Source organism: Natator depressus, chromosome 7 (genome assembly GCF_965152275.1).
Source record: "Natator depressus isolate rNatDep1 chromosome 7, rNatDep2.hap1, whole genome shotgun sequence".
NCBI lineage: Eukaryota > Metazoa > Chordata > Testudines > Cheloniidae > Natator > Natator depressus.
Window position 1 is genome coordinate 112,016,974 of NC_134240.1, and position 21,653 is coordinate 112,038,626.

At 41.0% G+C, this 21,653-nt stretch overlaps 1 protein-coding gene across 1 annotated transcript in view; it reads right to left on the reverse strand.

Annotated features, from left to right (window-relative positions):
- Nucleotides 1-700: 700 nt before the first annotated feature.
- Nucleotides 701-21,653, reverse strand: part of TDRD1 (tudor domain containing 1) — a 56,452-nt gene continuing 35,499 nt past the window's right edge. The window contains exons 14-26 of the mRNA XM_074960046.1: nucleotides 19,169-19,276; nucleotides 17,676-17,846; nucleotides 14,973-15,224; nucleotides 14,640-14,768; nucleotides 13,655-13,765; nucleotides 12,742-12,912; nucleotides 11,445-11,699; nucleotides 10,781-10,897; nucleotides 10,233-10,346; nucleotides 3,800-3,967; nucleotides 3,161-3,376; nucleotides 2,935-2,981; nucleotides 701-1,132 (exon numbers count right to left, since the gene is read on the reverse strand). Of these exons, the coding sequence (XP_074816147.1) occupies nucleotides 1,040-1,132; nucleotides 2,935-2,981; nucleotides 3,161-3,376; nucleotides 3,800-3,967; nucleotides 10,233-10,346; nucleotides 10,781-10,897; nucleotides 11,445-11,699; nucleotides 12,742-12,912; nucleotides 13,655-13,765; nucleotides 14,640-14,768; nucleotides 14,973-15,224; nucleotides 17,676-17,846; nucleotides 19,169-19,276 (1,952 nt within the window). The 3' untranslated portion in view covers nucleotides 701-1,039. The remainder of the gene's footprint in view (nucleotides 1,133-2,934; nucleotides 2,982-3,160; nucleotides 3,377-3,799; nucleotides 3,968-10,232; nucleotides 10,347-10,780; nucleotides 10,898-11,444; nucleotides 11,700-12,741; nucleotides 12,913-13,654; nucleotides 13,766-14,639; nucleotides 14,769-14,972; nucleotides 15,225-17,675; nucleotides 17,847-19,168; nucleotides 19,277-21,653) is intronic.

The window sequence follows — 21,653 nt, forward strand, 5'->3', positions numbered from 1 at the left end:
TCAATCTCCATGGCTATGGACCTCTTGGTTTATCTGCTGAGACTGTCAATAAAGGTGCCAAATTGTGAATGTGATATATGCTTTCAAATGAAGGGGGTAAATGTGCACTGATACAGCATCTGAGCATATACAGGAACTTTATCCATTAATAAAATAAAGTTGCATAAACAGCAGGAGAGGTTAAGTGACTTTTCTAAATTTAGTGGCAAAGGCTAATGGGGAACCCAAGAGTTCTGAGAGCCCATTCCTTGCTCTAACCACTAAACAATGCCTAACCGAACTGCTGAATAACAATCTGAAGAAAAGGAACGATTTTGCAGGTGAGAGAGATAACTTACATGCCAATTAAAAATCAAGTTTGGTCGTTCATATTACCTCACGCAGCAGGAGGAAACAGTAAGGAAAAATAAAAGGTTGAAAATACCATTTTAAACAAATCTAACCGTAAATTAGACATAGAACATGAAGTAGACCTAATGAAAAAAGTAGTATCTGTACCGTAATTCTTCGTGACAGATCGTTTACCTAAAATTTCACATGAATTTTTATTTCAAACTTAAATTTTATGTTTGCTATACATTAAATGTAAAAATGAAGTTGAGTTTTCTAAGACAAAAATCCAATTTTTCCCTCTTGTAAATGAAAACTGAATAGTTTTCACTAAGTTCTCCTACCATACTTTTGGTTGGCAAGTGAAGAGTTTTCTTACAAAAACAGTTGCTTAAGAAAAAGTATGGCCTTCGTTCAAAACAACTGCACTAACAGCCAGAGGCTTCACGTCTTAACTTGGCTCCATCTAGCTTTGCTCTGATCCAGATAGTGTAAATGTACAATTTCTTATTTCACATATATACAGATACATTCAGACAGCATTTAACAGCAAAACAATTTCTACAAAAGAAATCAAGCTTTTTTTTGCTCCTGAACACACCACTATTCTAGGAATAAGAGCAGTGAGCAGCAGCAATTGCATTAACATTGGCAACACAGTGTTACAGGTCTAACTAAGCATATAACACACACATCATGCCTAAAAGATTTAGTGTTGTAATAATTTTTTCATTTCACTACACTTATCTTGAGCCACATGTTTATTTAAAAGAAAGAGGAGGATCTGTTCATGTTTTTCAATCTGTGGGGGAAGGACAGAGAGAATATTAGCAGGCATGTTGCCATATAAAGTATTATGTAAATGTTTGTTTTTAAAATTAAATAAAATCAACTTGAAAGCCACTTTTTAAAAGTAGTTTTAGGAACTACAAATGAACCTGGGTTCCCATTCTGGTTTAGTGAATGTACAATTACCTTTCCCTATTTTGTGGGGAAAAAAAACAACAGCATGGTGCATTAAATGATTTTGGCTGACCCTCAATTTTTTTTTTTTTTTAAAAGACACCCCTAAGGAGAGCTCTGATGAGGTGCTAGAGATGATGATGTCAGCAGATCAGTGGCCCAAGCCAACAGGAAGTTACCAGCCCTGTCACCAAGTTCTCTCCTTGCTCCCATTCATTGGTGTGCTACCTACCTTAGAGTTACTTCCTGGAAGCCCTTTGTAGTGTATTAAGTCTGTCTTTCCTCCACCTGTCTCAGGGGATTCAGAGCCAGACCCCTTCCATGTCTTGTCCCCCACTCTCCCCTCTCCGCCCCACCCCCAACAAAACAAGCAGAGGAGTCATTCACAGGGCTGGATGCAGAAATTTGGCTGGATTCTTCATGGCTACAGTTCAAAGGACTACCTGGGAGAAAATGATTTTGCTCCATTCTGTAGCGGGACAGGGAAGGAGTACAAGTAAGCTCATTAACAAGATGGCTTTACTCTCTACCAGCCTCTAAATGCCTGGCATCAACATTCCCTCTCTGAAGTTCCCCAGCTTCCATGATAACCCCTCTTCAGTAGAAACACTCTCCTTTCCCCCACAAAAGTCATCAGAGCAGTCAGAACCCACGAATGCTTCTGGTTCTACCTCCTGCTCAAAGATAGTAACTCTCACTAAATGTAGGGCTTCTCCTTAAAAATGAAAATGGGCCTTTGAGACCCCAAAGTTCAGATTTTTAACACTGATTTCACTTGTTTTTATAAAAACAAAACAAAATCTAAGTTTGCTTATTACCTACAACAGACTTCTTAAGATTCTTGTAAAAAAATACAAGCATGGAGGCATTATGATGCCAAGTTGCACCCACAGATAATTTTTTCATAGGCACATTAACCCTCGGTTATATGAAAAGGCTGGTAGTCCCTTGACCATATAATGGTGCTGTTATAATATTCTAATAAATGATCTTTTCTTTAAAGGTTGCAGGTTTCGCCCGCTTTACATAGCCTTAATTCCTATGCAACAGTCCCTAGAATTTTAATTAAATACATTTTAATAATCCTACAAACAGACATAATTGAATATTGTTTTCATGTCAGCAAGTCAGTTCTATAAAACTAGTAATGGTACTATACTTTTTCTTACAGATACATAGTAAGCAATTTCAGTGCTCGGGATAAATACTTTGTGGTTTTCTTTTAAAAAGATAAAAATAAGTCCAACTCCAATGTCTTAATATCAGCAGCAAATTCTGGCTTGCTACTTCAAATATTTATGGTGTAGAACACACTGAAGAATATTCACAGTAACTTCTCATAGCATTCATATATACTCTGAACATTCATTTTTTACATGCATCTGTGATAAACGAGGAACTGACCAAGACTATACAGCCAACCTATATTTTCCATGTTGCATGACATTCTGAATGATTTGACTATGTAAAAAATAAAATAGGAAAGTTCACATTTTTAGAACACTTCTTTTTTCAATTTTATAGCCAGCCACAAATCAAAAACCCCAAACCTTTTCCATGCTTGTTTTTTTTTTTTTTTTTTTTTTTAAAAACATCAGTATCTGGAAGAGAAAATGTAAGTTTAGGCTGAATATTACTTACTTGCTTTTTTAATTCTGTGCAACAGCAACTAGCCTCATTTGCATGGGCTACTAGAGAAAAAATGAACAGGAATCTGATCAGTAAAGTATTATTATTGCCTCATTAACTGGCTGAATACAATGAGATTTTAGAAGGACAAAGGACATTAGTTATGGATACACACAACTCATTTTTGAACACTAGAATAAATTTAAGAATGAGACTATTTTGAGTGAAAAACAGTTACCTTGGTGTAGAATACTTTGATTTCCAGAGTTGCTATATTTGGCTAAACCTTCCATTACTAATTTGTCGGCTATACTTAGACTGCTGTTTTCAAAACACTTCTCCACAGATACTGCATGAATATTCTCATTGATCCCTTTTACTGTGATCAGGACACACTTATTCAATATTAATGTTTTTAGCAAATCTATTATTAATGGAGACCATTCCATGATTCCTGGAAAAAATAAAGTAAGAGACAACTGAGTTCTAGTTTAGATTGTAAATAGTTAAGCTACTTCCGCTACAACATCATTAAAATCTTAAATTATAAAATGCCAGTAAAACCTAGAAAATGTTACAAAACTTTAAAAAAAAAAACACCACCAAAGTTTAGCTTTATCATTAAATTAGGAGCAGCCCAGTTTTCTAGTTGTCTATAGTTTTTTTTTTCTGCAGTACCTAAACTATTTCAGAAAAGTTTCAAATTAGTCTTTCTGGGTTTGAAAATAGACTTTACAATGCTAATCTGTATACTGTTTTCTTGAGTCCTCATCTAGATGGACAATATAACACAGGGGTTAATGGTAACAACATAATTTTTTTTTTTGACCAAATAGTCACACTGCTGAATAGCCAACATGATTGGTTATGTTTCTACCTGCAAGCGAACACTTAATTATCTGAAAAGGGAGCTTCAAGTAATGTGCAGTGATCGGCAGCACTCTAGAGAATGGTAGAGTTTCGGTGTTTCCATAGTCTGCATATGCTACCTTCACCTCAGACTGAGAAACTCCCAGAACGATAGCTCTGTACCAATGGCCATCCCCTGGAAAAAAAAATTGGAACAAAACATTTGAAGTTCTTCGCTTTCAGACTTGGATCCAGAGTTACATAATAATCCATCTAATCTATACAGCTTTCCAGAATTTAAAGGAGATTATTCAGAGTACATGGATACTGTAAAAACAAAAAACAGAAAACAAAACGCGGCCATTTAGAAGTACTCTTTTTTTAAAAAAGAAAAACCAACATCAGAAAAGAACTAAGCTACGTTACAGATGTTTCAAACCCTCCAAAACCTCAACTTTTCTTAGTTAAGAAGTACAGTTGGTGTTCAAAATTAGATCACATGCCTTTTGACAGGAAAATCTATAGACGTCCTGGTGAGGGCATGGGATAGGAGAGAGAGACCGAGTTTCCTCCAAATCGTTCCATCTGAGATTTGAGTTTGCTAGCCCAGTCACCCTCAAGTAGGGAGTGGGAATGTTCCTCCCCACCTTATGTCTTGGCAGATCTCAAAAGATCAAAGTCACCCAGGTAAGGCCACGTGAACACACACTAACTCAATTGGCTCCTGTTCTAGCTCCTTAGCTGCACAGCTCTGTGATACTAGGAAAATCTGGCACAAGAAATGAAGGAGAGTCATGACCCATGGGTCTTGAACCCAGTTTCACAGGATCCATGGGGGCAACCACATTCCAACTCTTCACGTGGCAGCCTGCTTGCAATGGCTTACTTGGAACCAATGAAGCCCAGCCTCAGGATGAGGCCCCACCTCTGAGAGCCATCTGGCAGAGCCCCAGAGCAGCTGATTGGACAGCTTCCCTTTCCTGCTGCTGGCTTAAGTAGGGCCAGTGTGCCAAACTACTGTGCTCACCCTGCTCTGGACTGTGCCTTGTGCTTCCTGCTCCTTGATTTCCTGGCATCCTGACCCAGCTTAACTCCTGGCACCTGACTTGTGGTTCTGATATTCAGTTTGTCTTTTGCTTCTGATCTCCCAGTATCCTACTCGAGCTAACTCCTGTCCTGTGACCGTGAACTCTGGCTCTGACTACTACTTGTTTGGACCACAATAACCCTATAGGACTAAGCCTGGTGCAAGAAGGTTGGACCCAACTGCATCACTACAGCCACCAGGTGTACTGACTTGCCCAAATGGGCCCCCTGCCTCCAGGCAGAAAATCAAGCACGGCAGGCTCAAGTAACACAGTTGGCTTGGGACAACCAGCAGCTGCAGGAGCAAGTGAGGCAGCTCAGCGCTGAGAATACTGTGCTGTGAACACAACTTGCAGCTCCTTGCCCCAACCAGAGGCCTGCAATACCCTTGCCTGAAAAATTCAACGGGAACTGCTAGCAGTTTGGGGGCTTCGAGAACCAATGCCATCTTGTTTCTGATGTGTACCAAAATCTATGCCTCTGACCAATCCTTGGTAATCAGCCTGCTGACAGGAGATTTATTAGACTAACCCTCCCACCCCCGTGGCACTGGAAGGCCATAGCCCAATGCTGTCTAACTGGGATGCCTTTCTCCAGTAGATATCGGCCATCTTTGATGACCCACACCAAGTTCAAATGGCCAAGGGGCTGCCCCGAGGAGATTCTGGCAGAGGCAAGGCACAGAGGCCTCCTACACAGCACATTTCCGCTGCCTCACAGCAGATACAGAGTGGAATGAAGCAGAGCAGCAGTACCAGTTCCAAGGCGCTTGCAGGAAGAAATCAAAGAAACTGGCCTGCAAATCTGGCCATGCCATTTTGGGCTGCCCAGTATGAGAGCAGAGGAGGTTGGGGAAAAGAAGCCAGCCCAGGCATAATGGGGGGGGGAAAACGGACCCGTACTCTAGTCCTTACTGAAACACACCCTCAGCCCCATCCTGGGGCTTCCCATTTGCAGGTGCCTATTGTGATGGGTTCGGTCACAGAGACCCCCTTGGGACTGTCACCTGATGTGCTAAAACTACCTCTGAGCCCATTTTCTCTGCCAGTTTGAGCCTCCAGAATCCTGCCTTATTGAGCCAGACACGCCAGTCTCCTCCAACACAGACCCAGGGTCTGAACCATGCTCCCCAAAGCTGCAGACTTAACTGAAAACAGCTCAATAAGTACTCTTGTCTCCAGCACCCAGACCCCAATGGGATTCAAACCCAAAATAAATCCATTTTACTCTGTATAAAGCTTTTACCGGGTAAACTCAAATCGTCCGCCCTCTATAACACTGATAGAGAGATATGCACAGCTGTTTGCTCCCCCAGGTATTAATCATTTATGCTGGGTTAATTAATAAACAGAAGTGATCGTATTAAGTATAAAAAGTAGGATTTAAATGGCTTCAAGTAAGAACAGACAGAACAAAGTAAGTTACCAAGCAAAATAAAACAAAACAAAGCCAGTCTAAGCCTAATACATTACGAAACCAATTACAGATAAAATCTCACCCTCAGAGATGTTCCAATAAGCTTCTTTCACAGACTGGACTTCTTCCTAGTCTGGGTACAATCATTGTTAGTTCCAGCTCAGGTGGTAACTAGGGGATTTCTCATGACTGACAGCCCCCTTTATTCTGTTCTACCCCCTTTAATAGCTTTGGCACAAGGCGGGAATCCTTTGTCTCTCTTTGGGTTCCCAACCCTCCTTCAAAATGGAAAAGCACCAGATTAAAGTGTGATCCATTCCCCCCATTTTCCCCTGATCCTTGGCATCTCCTGGTTAACCATGATCCCTTCATTCACTGGTGAGAACAGAAGGTCACTTTCCCATCATAATTCTGCTGACAGCACAGCCGGAGACCAGGAAGTGCTGCACCAAGACCCAAGAGGTTCAAGTAGGTGTAGTCACCCGCATTGAAACACCTACTAGGGGAACTATGGAACATCTCACCAGATACTGTGACTATACTGATGTCCCTGAGAAAAAGAATGCAGAAAGTCTCCTCCCACATCAGGACTACGATTGCCCCACAAAACTCCAGCTGGGGTGAAGATTCTGTTTGGGCAGATATGCACTGTGTCAGAGCCTGAACTGGCTGCACTGGGAGAATATCTCCAAGATAACCTGGACCCGGGGTTCGCTCGTAAGCTGACTTCACCAGCCAGTGTCCCTCTATAAAAACAAAGGGTTGCAGCCTCTGCTTCTGTGTTGATCACCAAGACCCAAATCAGATAATCTGGAACCGTTACCCACTACCACTTATCCCTGAATTGTTGGAAAGCATAGGGGCCACTCGCATATTCACTAAATTGGATCTCCACGGAGCTTACAACTTGTCCGCATCCAAGAGTGGGATGAATGAAAGATTGGACATAACAGGTCTGAAAGGCACTTTGAATATTCAGTTATGCCATTCGGACTGACTCATGCCCCAGTAACATTCCAGCACTTCATTAACAATATGCTATGAGACCTACTGAACCAGTTCATGGTGGTATACTTAGATCATATATTGATCTTCTCAGATGATATGGACCAACATACCACTCACATCCGTACAATCCTGCACAGATTATGAAAACATGGTCTCTATACTCAATTTGAGAAGTGCACGTTTGATCAGACCTCAACCAAATTCCTGGGTTTCATCCTGTCCCCAGAAGGAATCAAGAGGGATCCACACAAGGTGTAGTCTTCCCGCAACTGGGCAGCCCCCTGCAACATGCGTGACTGAAGCTATTTTTAAGCTTCGCAAACTTTTAGCAGAGGTTCATTTTGAATTTTACAACAACAAAAAAGCCACGGCTCTCACTGCCCTACTCTGGAAAAATGCTCCGTTCCACAGGTCGCCCAAGGCCCAGCATGCATTTGAGCAGCTAAAGCTTGCATCATGTCTGGGAGGGCCAATACAGGAGCAATGGTGAAGGCAAGTTTTATTGTGGAAGTTGAAACGTCTAGCACAGTGACTGGGGCAATCCTCTCTCAGAGGCATGGAACCAAGCAAATACTGCACCTCATTGCTTACTACTGAAGGAAGCTTACCCTTGCTAAATGAAACTATGAGATCTTGGACAAAAAGCTCTTGGCAATTAAGACTGCCTTCAAAGAGTGGTGACAGTACTTGGATGCGGGCTCTGGCTGGGGATGCGGGCTCGGGATGAAGGGTTTGGGTGCAGGCTGCCCTGGGGCTGTGGCGGGGGAGGGAGGGAGGGAGGGAGGGAGGGAAGGAAGAAAGAAAAAGAAAGAAAGAAAGGAGAGACTCCCAACAGCAGCCTGGGGGCAGGAGGCGAGGTGCCTCTCCCTGACCACGGCAGCTCCAGCGGGGCCGGGGGAGAGCTGCCTCTCCCCACTGCCTGCCTGCACATTCAGCTCTCAATGGCTACGCATCTTAGAAGGAATTTAGGTGCATGAAGTCCTCAACTTTAAGATTAAGCTGGGCAAATTATGGTACTGATTAACTGGGAAGGTTACAGCCTGGAGGAACACACTTGGGAGCCAGCTGAAACATTCATGCTCTCACCCTGGTTCAGGCCTTCCATAGGAGCCATACTGAGAAACTTGGACCCGTGTTGCCCAGAGGGTGCTCCTAGGGGAAGGGGTGATGTCATGACCCACATGTCTCGAACCCAGTCCACAGGGTCCATGGGAGCAACCATACTCCAACCCTCTACATGGCAGCCCGCTCACAATGGTTTATCTAGGACTCATGAAGCCCAACCCCAAGACGAGGTTCCGCCCTGAGGTCCAACTGGCCAAGCCCCTGGGCAGCTGATTGGCCCACTGGCCCTACTTAAGCCAGCAGCAAGCACAGAAAAGTATCCAAACAACTGGGCTCCATCCTGTTCTGGACTGTGCGCCTTATGCTTCTTTATTTCCTGGCATCCTTACCCGGCTTGGCTTACCTGGCATCTGACTTGTGGTTCTGGCCCTCCAGTTTGTTTCCTGGCTCTGACCTCCTGATCTGGCTTAACTCTGGTTCCAGTTTCTTGTCTTCTGCTTCTGAACTCCTGGTGTCCTGACTCAGCTGACTCCTAACTCCTGTCACATGACTGCGGACTCTGGCTGCAACTACTAAAGTCTGACTGCCCAGGACCTGGCCTTGACAAGGAGAGTTCTTCCCATCCCAGCACAAAAGGAGGGGAAAGGGGGATCTTCACACAATTTAATGAAGCATCAATTGCACCACTTAAAGCAGCAATTAAATTTTATTAATTGCTGTCTCAGTCTTAACTATAGCATCTCTGCTGTAACATTAGTGGTGTTTTCTGGATGTTTATACAAATGCTATGTATTAATTACCTACTCCTTTGACCTACCACAAGTGCTAGCTTCTATTTACTACTAAAGGACACAAATTCCTCAACATCTCTTTTAGTCCCCCAACTCATTCAAATAGTAAAGTAAATCAGAACTTCAACTCTGTTGGCCATCTTTTCATCTAGTACTTGACTTCAGTGTCTATATTTAACACTGTGTTTTGTAGTATTTCTGTCCATCTCTCCTTTAACTGTTGACAGATCTGACACCCTTGTGCTTCACTTTACAGGAATGTTCTGTTGCTTGCAGCTATACCACTTTGGACTGTGATCTTGACACCAATGTCCAGTCACATAAGTAGGTGCAGGCCTGGTCAGTACTTGGATAGGACACCTCCAATGAAAATTCAAGTGCTACAGGAAGTGATGTTTATGGATTTGTTTGGCAGAACTCTTCTTTGAATCAATACTGAAATAAATGACTCAGGGCATGGCTACACTGGAAACTTCAAAGCGCTGTAATGGGAGCGCTCCCAAGGCAGCGCTTTGAAGTGCGAGTGTGGTTGTGCGCGAGCGCTGGGAAAGAGCTCTCCCAGCGCTCCTGGTAATCCACCTCCATGAAGGGATTGGCTCCCAGTGCTCGGAGCCTATTTACACTAGTGCTTTAAAGTGCTGTGACTTGCTGCGCTCAGGGGGGTGATTTTTCACATCCCTGAGCCAGCAAGTGAGAGCGCTATAAAATGTAAGTGTAGCCAAGCCCTCAGTCAAGCCTCCCCTCTGGGTTGCTCCTGAAGAAATTTATTTTGGATAACATATAAAACTGCTTAGGAATAGGGGAGTTCACTCAAGAAGCCTCACTAAATTCCAGTTTAGATCATTATATTGCCCCTCCTAAAACTCCATGGATTTTCAGATGCATGAGGCATTCCTTAGTTTCTAGCCTTGACTGTCACATATTGTTTGTGACTAAACAGAAGCCATATATAAAATGAAATATGGCAATGTTTTGTGGCATATCAAGGATTTTACAAATCTCTTTTTTCTTAAAGGTTTGGACTTTGCCATCTGCCCAAGTTTTGCAGTTCAGATCACTTTTCCTTTTTTAGAATGAACAAGAATTCTCTCTCACCTGCAAACTTGGCACAACAGGCTTCACCGACTTTTGGTCTGAAGGAGTGACTGTTCTGAGTGTTGCAATATTCTACCAGTTCAATCATCAACCTACGCAACTTCTCTTGATCTACTAAAAATAAGTGAAGAGAATCTGTTAGTACTGCACGAAGTTTCAAGCATGATAAAAATTATATATATTTAACATTATAATAATGAATTGAGAGACTACCAAATACATCTCAGACAGTAAGAAAAATGCAGAAATATAAATATTTTTATTAAAAGCTTTGAGCTAACTTAGGTAATATCAGGCCTAATAATAGGCTATACACACACCCACCCACCCACACACCCACCCATAGGAAAGCCTATTATTAGGCCTGATTTTACCTAAGTTAGCGCAAAGCTTTTAATAAAAATATTTATATTTCTGCATTTTTCTTACTGTCTGAGATGTATTTGGTAGTCTCTCAATTCATTATTATAATGTTAAACATCTTGCATCCATCTTCCAAATATATTGCTACCAACTAGATAAACCAAGAGATTTTCTTCATTTCTTACCTCTGGCTTCACTTGGCAGAGCATAAAACAAGTCTGGGCTTATCACTTCCATTACACGGACTGACACAGTTTCATTGATAGGCAATTCTATTGTCTGCCACTGCTCACAAGAGGTTTCTAAAGTAATTAAACACAAACTAGTAAAGCACAGAGCAAAGCACTTCTAGAAATATATACAAGTTCATCACAGTTGCACATGTCTATTAACTTAAGTAACATCTCCAGTCTATCAACATGTTCCAGTCATTTTAGTGTGATTGCAGTGAGATGAAAACTGAACATTGACACTAATACACTGGATATTCTGTTCATCAGAAAATATATAATTTTCTTACAATCAATCAATGCTAGTTAATTTTAATATTGCTGAAAATAAGATACTAGAAACCAATATGCGATAGACTCTTTAGTCATACTTCAAGTTTGCTATAATTTGTTACAGTGTATTTAAGTAATATTGTTTAACACATAACCCTAGTGACTTGCACATTTACCTACTTTTTGCCTATCATGCCACCTGCAGGACAACTTGCACCCAATCATAAACTTCATGATGTATTTAAAACTAGATACATTTATTACATCTTAGATGTGATCAAAAGGAGAGTCAGACTGAGGGATACCCAATATTCTTATCATTCGTTAACAAGACTGCTTTAGTCACCTCGAGGCTCTACTTTCTCAGCAGATGTATTTGGTAGCCCATCTTTATTTGGCAGACCGTCCTTTAAAGCCAATTTTTCACTAATTAAAATTTCACTGATTATTCTTGGACAACCTGTGGAATTATCAATGAGCTCTATTCCAGCACCACTTTTGTTGAAAGCAACTACTCTGGCTTGAAGTTTAATTCCTGCAGTGCACATCTGAAATCTTGCTGTGGCTTCTGGGAGCCATTCCTTGTTAACAGGCTTTACACCTAAGGAAACAAGACAAGACTTAAAAATATATTTTCTCATTCACAATTTAAAAAAAAAATTACCATTTTAGTTTTATCCAAATTTTTAAAATGTCCTGTTAGTTAGAAAGACCACTTTTGCAGCCATAAGGAATGTGTAATCTAAGTATATCTAGTGCAAAATGAGTTGGGGCCCCCAAAGTGTAGAATATCAAATTCCTCTTAAAAAATCCTGAGTTTATTCCTAAATCCGTAATAGACTCTGCATGACTGTCAATGAGTCAATCTCCTCTGTGCCTCTGTTCCCATTGCTATCTGTAAAAGGGGATGATACTACATGGCAATACAAGGTTTGTAAAGCAGTTTAATATCCTCATTTGCAAAATACTAAAAAGGCAGAGTATTAATTGACAGAAGGGAACAGTTGTTTTTGAGCCCTAGTGCTCTTCCTCATCTAATATATAGAATTGGAGTGGTAGTTTAGGAATGTATCCCTGAGTGCCCAGATCTTCCTTTTGGGAAAAAGGTGGGTCAGGGAAAACATCAGATTCCTTGCCAAATAACTATTTCAATATTTATTAAACTAAGATGCGATCCTGAAACCTTTTCACTTTGAGCGTGCTAGGGGGTCTCATTCCAAATCAAGACAGGGCAGGCAGAACCGTAGCTCCACATCCACTCTGTACTGGCCTGTATCCAGGAGCGGCTTGTCTCTGCATTGCCCTTAAGTAACAATAAGAAAATAAACTTGGGTGGAACTTAGAATGGGGCAAACTGTAGGAGATGAGAGCAGAGATATAAATGGAAGTGTAATTGTGAAGAGTTTACAGGTGATCAGAAACTTTGCCTTTCAGTTCACAAAGAGAAATCACTTCTATTTAACAGAAGAAAATATGGTTGAAACATTTTTTTTTTTAAAAACACATTTTGCTAAAAACATGCTACATTGGAAGGTCTACCATGCCTGAAACTCATATGATTTCTAACTATAAAAGAGTCGTTATGACAGAATGCTTAGCAGGTGCAGAAATTATTTCTAAAACATCTTTAAATGAAGATTTACCTGATAACCAACACCTAATTCCTTGAAATGGAAGTTTTAGGAATGTTGATGAGATCTGTCGAAGTTTATCTGGAGTTACTGTCTCAACATTTCCATAATCCACAAATTGCACTTTAATAGCTCCATCTGAAGAGATTTTTTTTACCAAAGCACGGTACCAGTTACCATCACCTAGGATTTAAAAGAACTGTGATTTCCCACATTTACCTAAATCATAAGCAGAACTAATTTACTTTCCTTGGCAGAGAAAATGGGCCTTAATTTCTGTTGCTTTGCACAGTATGTAATCGGTTACATGACTTCAAAGTAGATGTAAAACACTGCCATTCTGATTTGATAGCATTTTATATTTATTCTGCACTGCTTTGAGTGACTATACGAGGTGCAGGGCAATGGGCAATCAAGCCCCTTCCACAATATCAATACAGTTTTCATCCAGAAATGAAAGTACATAAAAAAAAGTGATGCAAGTAACCTATTAACATCCCATACAAACTAGTGGAAAATCCAATATTTACTTCCTGGAAAAGCAATAACTTTCTCTAAGGTAATAATTAAACCTCTTTCTCTATACTGTTTACTTCTGTTCAATCAGACTATATATTAATAATATCCAATATTATGATCTATTTAAGCGTATATCGAATCTGAAAGGTTCCTAACTGTTCACTCACTGGAGTCACTATTCACACATACTTGGTTTACCGTTACCAACTGCAGATCTATTTTCCTTCCTTGTTCAACTTAGCAACACACCAAACACATCAAGACCATGCCCAAAATATCTGACAAGGTTTAAAAAGCTATATATTAAACAGAACATTCTCTGAGTCAAAGATAAAGGTGCATTTTCCATTTAAGGACATTTTTGTAAATGAAAAAATGAACAAGAGTAGGTGGTAATATTACTTACCAGAGAAAAAAGCACAGCAGGGTTCTCCCTTTGAAGGCTTGAAAACACTAGTTGAAATCTGCTGGCAGTATTCTGCCAATGACTTGTTGAGTACATTTAGAGCAAGTAAGTCTAAGCAGAATATAAAAAACAAACAACCACCAAACTTAATACATCTTTAGAAGCAGCAAGTCAGTGGTTTGGAGTTACCAGGCACAAACAAGACCGTGTTGTGCAGAATGTCATCTTATTTATTGGGTCCCATTAATAGCATATTTAGAAAGATATTTTAAAAAATCTCAAGGTGCCCCTGATTTAGGGTAAAACAGTATTAATATATTGATGTATAAAAGTCTAGTACTGTTATAAGTTTTAGTTGGCCAAAAAATATTGGAAATCTCTTCCCCATGCAGGTTCTTGCAGGCCATGTCATCTCTTAATTTTCTCTTGGATAAACTAAATAGACAGCTCGACCTAAGCTCAATAAGACTGTTTTTCCAGTACTTAAAATATTCTTGTGCCTCTTTTCTGAATCCTTTCCAATTTTTGAAGATGTTTTTAGAGTTCTGACACAAGAATTGGACACAGTATTCCAGTAATGGTTTTAATAATGTTGTATGCATCCCTACTCCTATTTGATATTCCCCTGCTTAGGCCTCTATCAGTTATGTTAGTCCTCCTAGACACACTGGGAGCTCATGTTCAATTACCCTTCATTCCTTTTCAGTGTCACTGCATCCGGGATACTATCTCCCAACATTCTTTGTCCCTAGAGATCTGATCTTTGTCCTTATTAAAATGCGTGTTCAAATTTAGACCTACAGTACTAGTATGAACTAATTAGGAAGCTCAGGCGTAAGCTCTAAGTATGAAAAGTCCACTAGGAGCATTGGTGCATGAAAACTACATTGATCCCATTCCAAAGTATTTTACAAGTTAATATGCAACAAGATTAAGGATGAGAAGACAGAGAGAGCACAGAAAAATGAAGGTTGAGACAACTCACCATCATCTTTGAAGATCTGACAGAAGAAGTCTCCCGGATTGTTCACCGTACACAGCATGACATTTAATATCTGTTTAAGAGTCAGCTTAACCCATGTACAATCCATTTTATTTATTGTTTCTCCTACAGCTAAAGGGTGAAGGGGAAAGAGAAGAAAACAGGGTCAGAGAGACATAAAAGACAGCATTATAGGGAAAGAAAATGTACATTCTAAATGCCCATTCTTGGCCACATAACTGACCATACTCATTTCAAGTCACCTAATAGATTACTGTGTATCTATTGTACAGTATAGATAAAACCAGCTTCTATAGCAACTTTTCATGTACTTACCATTTACTTCCTTCACAGTGTTAACAGTTTCATTTATTGTCAAGACATCCTTGGAATCTTTCACTGCATAGCCTGATTCTAAAAGATGTTTAGATACATTTATTATTGGAGTAACAGATTCATCTGCAATCTCTACAACAGAGCTATTCTCTTTTTTGTCCACCACTCTTATAGTGATCATTTTATTTTGCACTAGTTGTTTCATCAGAGAGATAGCTTCCAAGGACCAGGCTCCTGATGGGGGCTTCACACCTGAAAGTGAAATTTAAAGGAAAGAAATATTATCTTATTTCAAGCTGGACTGTAGTTATTGGGAGTTGTTCTCCCACAATCCCCATTCTTGAACTAGTTCATTCTTCATTTTGTGAAGCTGTTTTATGAACAACATTGTCAATGGTTGAAATTACTTGCCAGTTAAATATGCATCAAATCAATAGCAGCACATGCCAGTGATTTAATGTCAGGGGTTACAAAATGCTGAAGGGAACTATTAAGGTAGCGTCTAGAGTCCTAGAGATCAGAGCGCCATTGTTAGATATGGTAAGTGCTCCCCCAACACATCTCAATACTGCTAAGCGAGAGACACTCAATTTTTGTATTGCTTGACACAGTTTTAATAATGGAAACACTTAAAAGAAAGGTTACTTAGTAATTGTAGTTGTAGATGATTGCCAGTATAGACATACTTGTGTTTTGTCATACACTCTCGGTGCCAAGTAAGAACCCCCTAGAAAAGCAGTAGTCATTGGACTTCGGGATGCAATGGCTGGACTCAGGTACATATTAAGATGGAATCCCCAGCACTCCATGCACTATCAGAATCTTCAGCACCTCTTTCTAACTTTGCTATTTCCCTATGTTTTGTTTCAGATTTTTGGTGGTAGTTCTACAAAGTTAACATTAGACTTCGAACCATCCAACCCCCCCCTGCTCCTGTCCCCTGTTAAGGGAGCTGGGCCGAGGATCTCGGGGGGGCGGTCAGGGGACAGGAGCAGGGGGGGGTTGGATGGTTCGGAGGTTCTGGGGGCAGGGCGGTCGGGGGAGGGGAACGTGGGCGTGGGAGTCCCGGGGAGCAGGGGTGTAGATACGTGTTGGGGCAGACAGGGAGTGGGGGGGGGGTTGGATGGCTCGGGGGTTCTGAGGGGTTAGTCAGGGGACGGGAAGTGACCATTAATAACGGAAATGCTCGAGGCCAAAGCAAGTTTGATATAACGCGGTTTCACCTATAACACTAAGATTTTGTTGGCTCCCAAGGATTGCGTTATATCAGGGTAGAGGTGTAGTAATTTTGGTGTTGTAAGAGGTGCATGTTTTGGAATCTGACTGTTTCTGTGCCGGTATTGCAGTGCAGTTCCTATAATGGAGCAGTTCATTGATAAGAATGAAGAATAGAGTAGACTAATACCACATTAAACGTGGAGATGTTTGCCTTGAATTGAACCAACAGTTTGCACTGATCCATCTGACACTATACAGTGGGGAAGTCTAATGTTAACTTTGTAGAACTACCACCAAAAATCTGAAACAAAACATAGGGAAATAGCAAAGTTAGAAAGAGGTGCTGAAGATTCTGATAGTGCATGGAGTGCTGGGGATTCCATCTTAATATGTACCTGAGTCCAGCCATTGCAGTCCAGTCATTGGACTTCGGGAATCAGCAATAGTGTTTTTGTTAATTTGGTAATACACCTCTACCCCGATATAACTTGACCAATATAACGCTCGGGTGGATCAGCGCGTCTGGCTCCAACACGCTAAGCAGCGTGTTGGAGCCAGACGCGCTGATCCACCCGAGCGCACAGCCCCAGCCTCCAGAGCACGGCTTTACTGCATTATAGCCGAATTCATGTTATATTGGTCAAGTTATATCGGGGTAGAGGTGTATTACCAAATTAACAAAAACACTATTGCTGATTCCATCCAGTGTGATTTGCAGGGCATGCCCCATGTGCATGGGTTCTATCCCTAAAGGCACAGCCATCCTTTAAGGTTTTCCTCTTTTACAAAGCTTTAGAGCCTGAGCAGCATCTCAGCCTTGTCCTTTTGACAGGATTAAATGGAATATTCCTTACTGACAATGTTAAGAAAATGCTCAGAGGCTTCAAAAAAGCCAGTTTGATCCAAGGGAGCACCTGATCTGTAGTTTGCCAAAAAGTACCATTCAAATATTCGGTGCTGTCAAATTTAACAAAAAGTGGTTTTATTTGATTTGTCCAACAAGAAAAAGATGAGGTTTTGCAGATTAAACTCTATCAGAAAATTGCACTTTGAACAGCTGTGGCTCTGCCTCTTCAGTTCAAAGAAAGCACTGGCTCCAAGAAGGAACTGGTGCCTAAGAAAGTCATTGCAGCCAGTACCTCAACACATTAGAGCCAAGGACATATGCACAATGCACAAGTGCATATTTGAGGACAGTACAGTTCTTACAGTATATTTTATTCCTTTTTACTAGATATCTTTATTATGCACATTTGAAAGGACTTTAGCTTTATGAATTTTAATGTTCCTGTTATCACTATGAAGTGCTAATTTGATTTTCTACAGGTAGCTTTCAAACATTAACCTCATCCTCCCTCCCTCCCTCTGTCACTCAGTAGTTGCATCTGGTCTTAAATTAGGCAAATTCTGAAAAAATTTTGCCCCACATCTGTTTTGAACTTTATTTTTCATCCCACCTGCAATAGCTTGTAGTTCATTTCATACCTGCTAGCGTACACTTTATAGCTTGCACTGGCAACTCCAATAATTTTGGAATCATAGGGCGAAGCCTAGCCACTTGCAGAACTTCAAAGTTACCATAATCTATGTAGCCCACTAAAGCAGTATCTTCAGAGGTATATGCTAGAACAGAGGCACGATACCACTGATTGTCTTCTGGAAGGAAAGATGCAGATACAAACATTCTGTGAATGATTAATTCTTAAGCACCAAAAGGATTTCTTGGCAACACATTAATACAAAATGCAATGGCTCTGAACTATAATATTGTCATGGGTTGAGTTAAACCTTGTTGAAGCTGTTAAGTATAACAGCCACCCTTCATTCAAAATAAAAGAAAAAAAACAAGCTCCTTAATGGAACCAGATAGCTGAAACAACAGGAGATTCCACCCAAAAGATGGGCACATCCCTGCCCAAAACAAAAGCACACGCAAGTCCCACCAGAAACAGAGCTATGTGGCCAGAGGGGTTTCACTGGGTACTGCTTGATGGAGAGGCATCTGTCAGAAACAGCAGAAAGACTACGGAAGCAGACAGAAAAGGCAACAAGAAAGCAAAGGAGACAGCCAGAAAAAGCACTAGGAGCATGGCCCTGAGAAGAAGCTAAGTTAAAACATTTTAGGGCTAGGTGCTAGCTGGAAAGGGGCTTAGGACAGAGAGCAAATAACTGTCTCCTGTTTAATTCCTACTGCACTCAGGGAAACAGGACTTTAATGGAATCCTGTTTATTGATAAATACCTGATGATCAATGTTTCCTCCTCCTGGAAATAACCTGCAGGGCTAATTGCTCAGGTCAAAAAAGGGATAGCAATACGTTTAGATTGTGTTAAGGCATTTGGAGACTTAAAGTGAGATATTAGCGAACTTTACTCCATTATCACAACTATGTTCACCGAAACAGATGAGCAAAGACCGAATCCCCCTGCCAATATCGAAGTAAACATTGCTGGATGTTGCACTGCTTCTCTGATCCCCATTTTCTTGTCTCTTGTATTATGTATCCCATACTGTTTCTGGACACAAGAAAACTGTTTATTTAGCACATTGGTAGTATTCTCTTCCTCTGGCCTAAGGGCTTTTTCCTCAACGTCAGCTAGAAATTTCTTCAGGGTTTCCCTGAAAGTATTTCTACCCAAGAATTTATCCAATGCTACAGTTTCCTTGGTGTAAGTACCCATTCCAGGCTCTTAATCACAGCTGGTGTCTGGTCACAACACTGGTTACCATAGATGTGGCTGATAATTCTGTATCCACAGGTAAATTGGGTCCAAGTAAAATGATAAAAGCCCTTTCTACACACAGAAATATCTTTGAATTAAATATATTTCTAAAAAAGTTTAGAGAGTTGCACCGATTAGTTAATGTAGACACTCAAATCTATTTAAGAGTGCTTTATAGAGATTTAGTTTAATTTGGTAAGAAATTAAACATAATAGCGATTAGCCATTTAGAGTCATCCTTTCCCTCTCCTTTACCTGTGAACTGGGCACAACAGACTTCTCCAGCAGCTGGACAGAAATTTGGGATAGTGGGGATTTTGTTACAGTATTCACCCAAGGATACTTGAAGCTCAGCAAGCTGGCCTGTTGACAATAAGTGTTTTTGGAAAATACTCATTAACAAGACTTCTTTAAACAAGCACTACAAGACAAACCCTTTTAACTCAATGCCCAAAATTAAGATTTATCTATTACATAAAAATCAGTGTTAGGCTCCTTTGTGTGTCAAAAGAAGGATTTCCCAAAAGCCTGAAAGAACAGAGGTTTCCTATAATTAATGGTATTTCTCCAGTGGACAAAAATCAACTTCTTTCTGTATAACTGGGTGGGATGGTTTTTTGGTCTCAGTACTGGAACAGACTTGTCAAAACTTGTGACAGCAAAGGCACATCAGTGCTCTAAAAATCTAATTCAATGACAAACTTCATTAATGCAGAGCTAAAGTTGGTTGGTGGTTCCTAGTGCCCTTCCTGGACATTCCAGGAGTTCAGCAAAATTCAAACCTCTGAAAACCAACAAATAAGGAGTTAAGGGACAATTCTAACTGACCCCTGAAGCTGGCAACAGCCACTGGGAATTATCAGCATGCACTCCTGCTGCATTCACTGAGTTAGGTATAGCATGATCAAAGGAAAGAGGTGCATATGTACCTTGAGAGATCTAGTATGCCTCATTTCAGCAATGAGTTCTGTAGGCTGTGTCATTAGCAGTACAAAGGGAGCTTCTTGCCAGGGGGAATGGCAGCAATAAAGTAGGATAGGAGTGGTCTCTGGGTTTAATGATGGCTAAGTGAAAGTACAGTGTTAAATACCACCCTGAGCCTAATGGTGAAGGGGTTGTAAAATTTAGCAGGTGTATGCTGTTTCTGTGGAGTAAACTACATTTGAGTGAAAGTCAGGTGTAAGTAGCTCCTGTTCTGTACAGATCACCTAGCCATGTGTTTTGCCTAAAGAGGCAGTGTTAGACAGTCCAACAGTGACCACCTACCCTATTCCCTAAGTTCAGCACTATCTGCAGAGCGAGTGTTATGGATCTTATTGAGGCACTGCTCAAAGAGATCGGAGTTAAGGTTGTGCTGGTGTGCGTCTTTGTTCTAGTTCCTGGTTTTCAGAGATCTGAGTTCTGCTTGAAATGCTGGCCTGGCCAGGTCTTCCCCCACCCTGCTAACCTCCCACCCTGCATGCGAGCAATAGGAAATACAAACCTAAAGCACCTAAGTTTTCAGAAGTGTAAATCTGCATTACTTTCAGCACTCCTGCTCTTCCCCTCCCACCCCCACCGATCCCAGCTCACATGGGAGGCAGGGAGAGGGGCTCGGAGCCCCTGAGAGGAATAGGGCTCCACCAACTTCTAATCCCTCCAAATCCTCCTCCCATCATCCGACGCTAAATCTCCACACCTATTCCCTCCCCCATCTGCTTGCACTCAACTCTCACACCCGCAAGTACTGTATAGAAAACATTTGTATTGCATTTTCCCCCTGTAAATCATTTGAGCCCCTTCTGAATTATCTGCTTTACTCTGATTATATTAAAAAACCCCACAACCCTTGACATAGGTGGATAGTAGCATCAGGTCTACAGAGCTCTAAGATTTCTGCCAAAAGGTAGGATTCAAACTTACAGTGCCTTCGTATAGCTCAGGTTTTGACAGCCACAGCATGTTCACTTGAGCTATCCAGGGATATGTGAAACTTGGTTGGGTGGAAACAGTTTTCCCTAAGTCTTTCTGCACATGCACATTGTAATGTGATGTGTGAGTGTTTAGCACAGGGGTAGGCAACCTATGGCATGTGTGCCAAAGGCGGCACGCAAGCTGATTTTCAGTGGCACTCACATTGCCCGGGTCCTGGCCATCGGTCTGGGGGGCTCTGCATTTTAATTTAATTTTAAATGAAGCTTCTTAAACATTTTAAAAACCTTATTTACTTTACATATAACAATAGTTTAGTTATATATTAAAGACTCACAGAAAGAGACCTTCTAAAAATGTTAAAATGTATTACTGGCACGTGAAACCTTAAATTAGAGTGAATAAATGAAGACTCGGCACACCACTTCTGAAAGGTTGCCGACCCCTGGTTTAGCATATACCATTCTAGACAACTACACATGCCCTTTAATGTTTTCAATACTGCTTCCTCAAAGGGGCTGTGGGTGCCATGCACTAGCTGTGCTAAAATGTCAAGCAACAGATTAGGTGGGGGATGATCCAAGCCCCAGGTGTGTGCGCAAAAATTTGGTAGTTTGTGGACTACATGAAATGCTTGAGGGGTTCAGGTTCCTCAGGAACCACTTGCTCAAATGACCCCAAATTTGGATCACTAACCCTACCCCACTCTCCCGTAAGGCACAGCATCCTTCAAGGCCATCTAAGCACATCTAACCACAACAGATTTTTAGACCACTACAACTCAACCTTAACTAAAGCAGAACTTGGCTCCATTACAGTAAAATGTTGC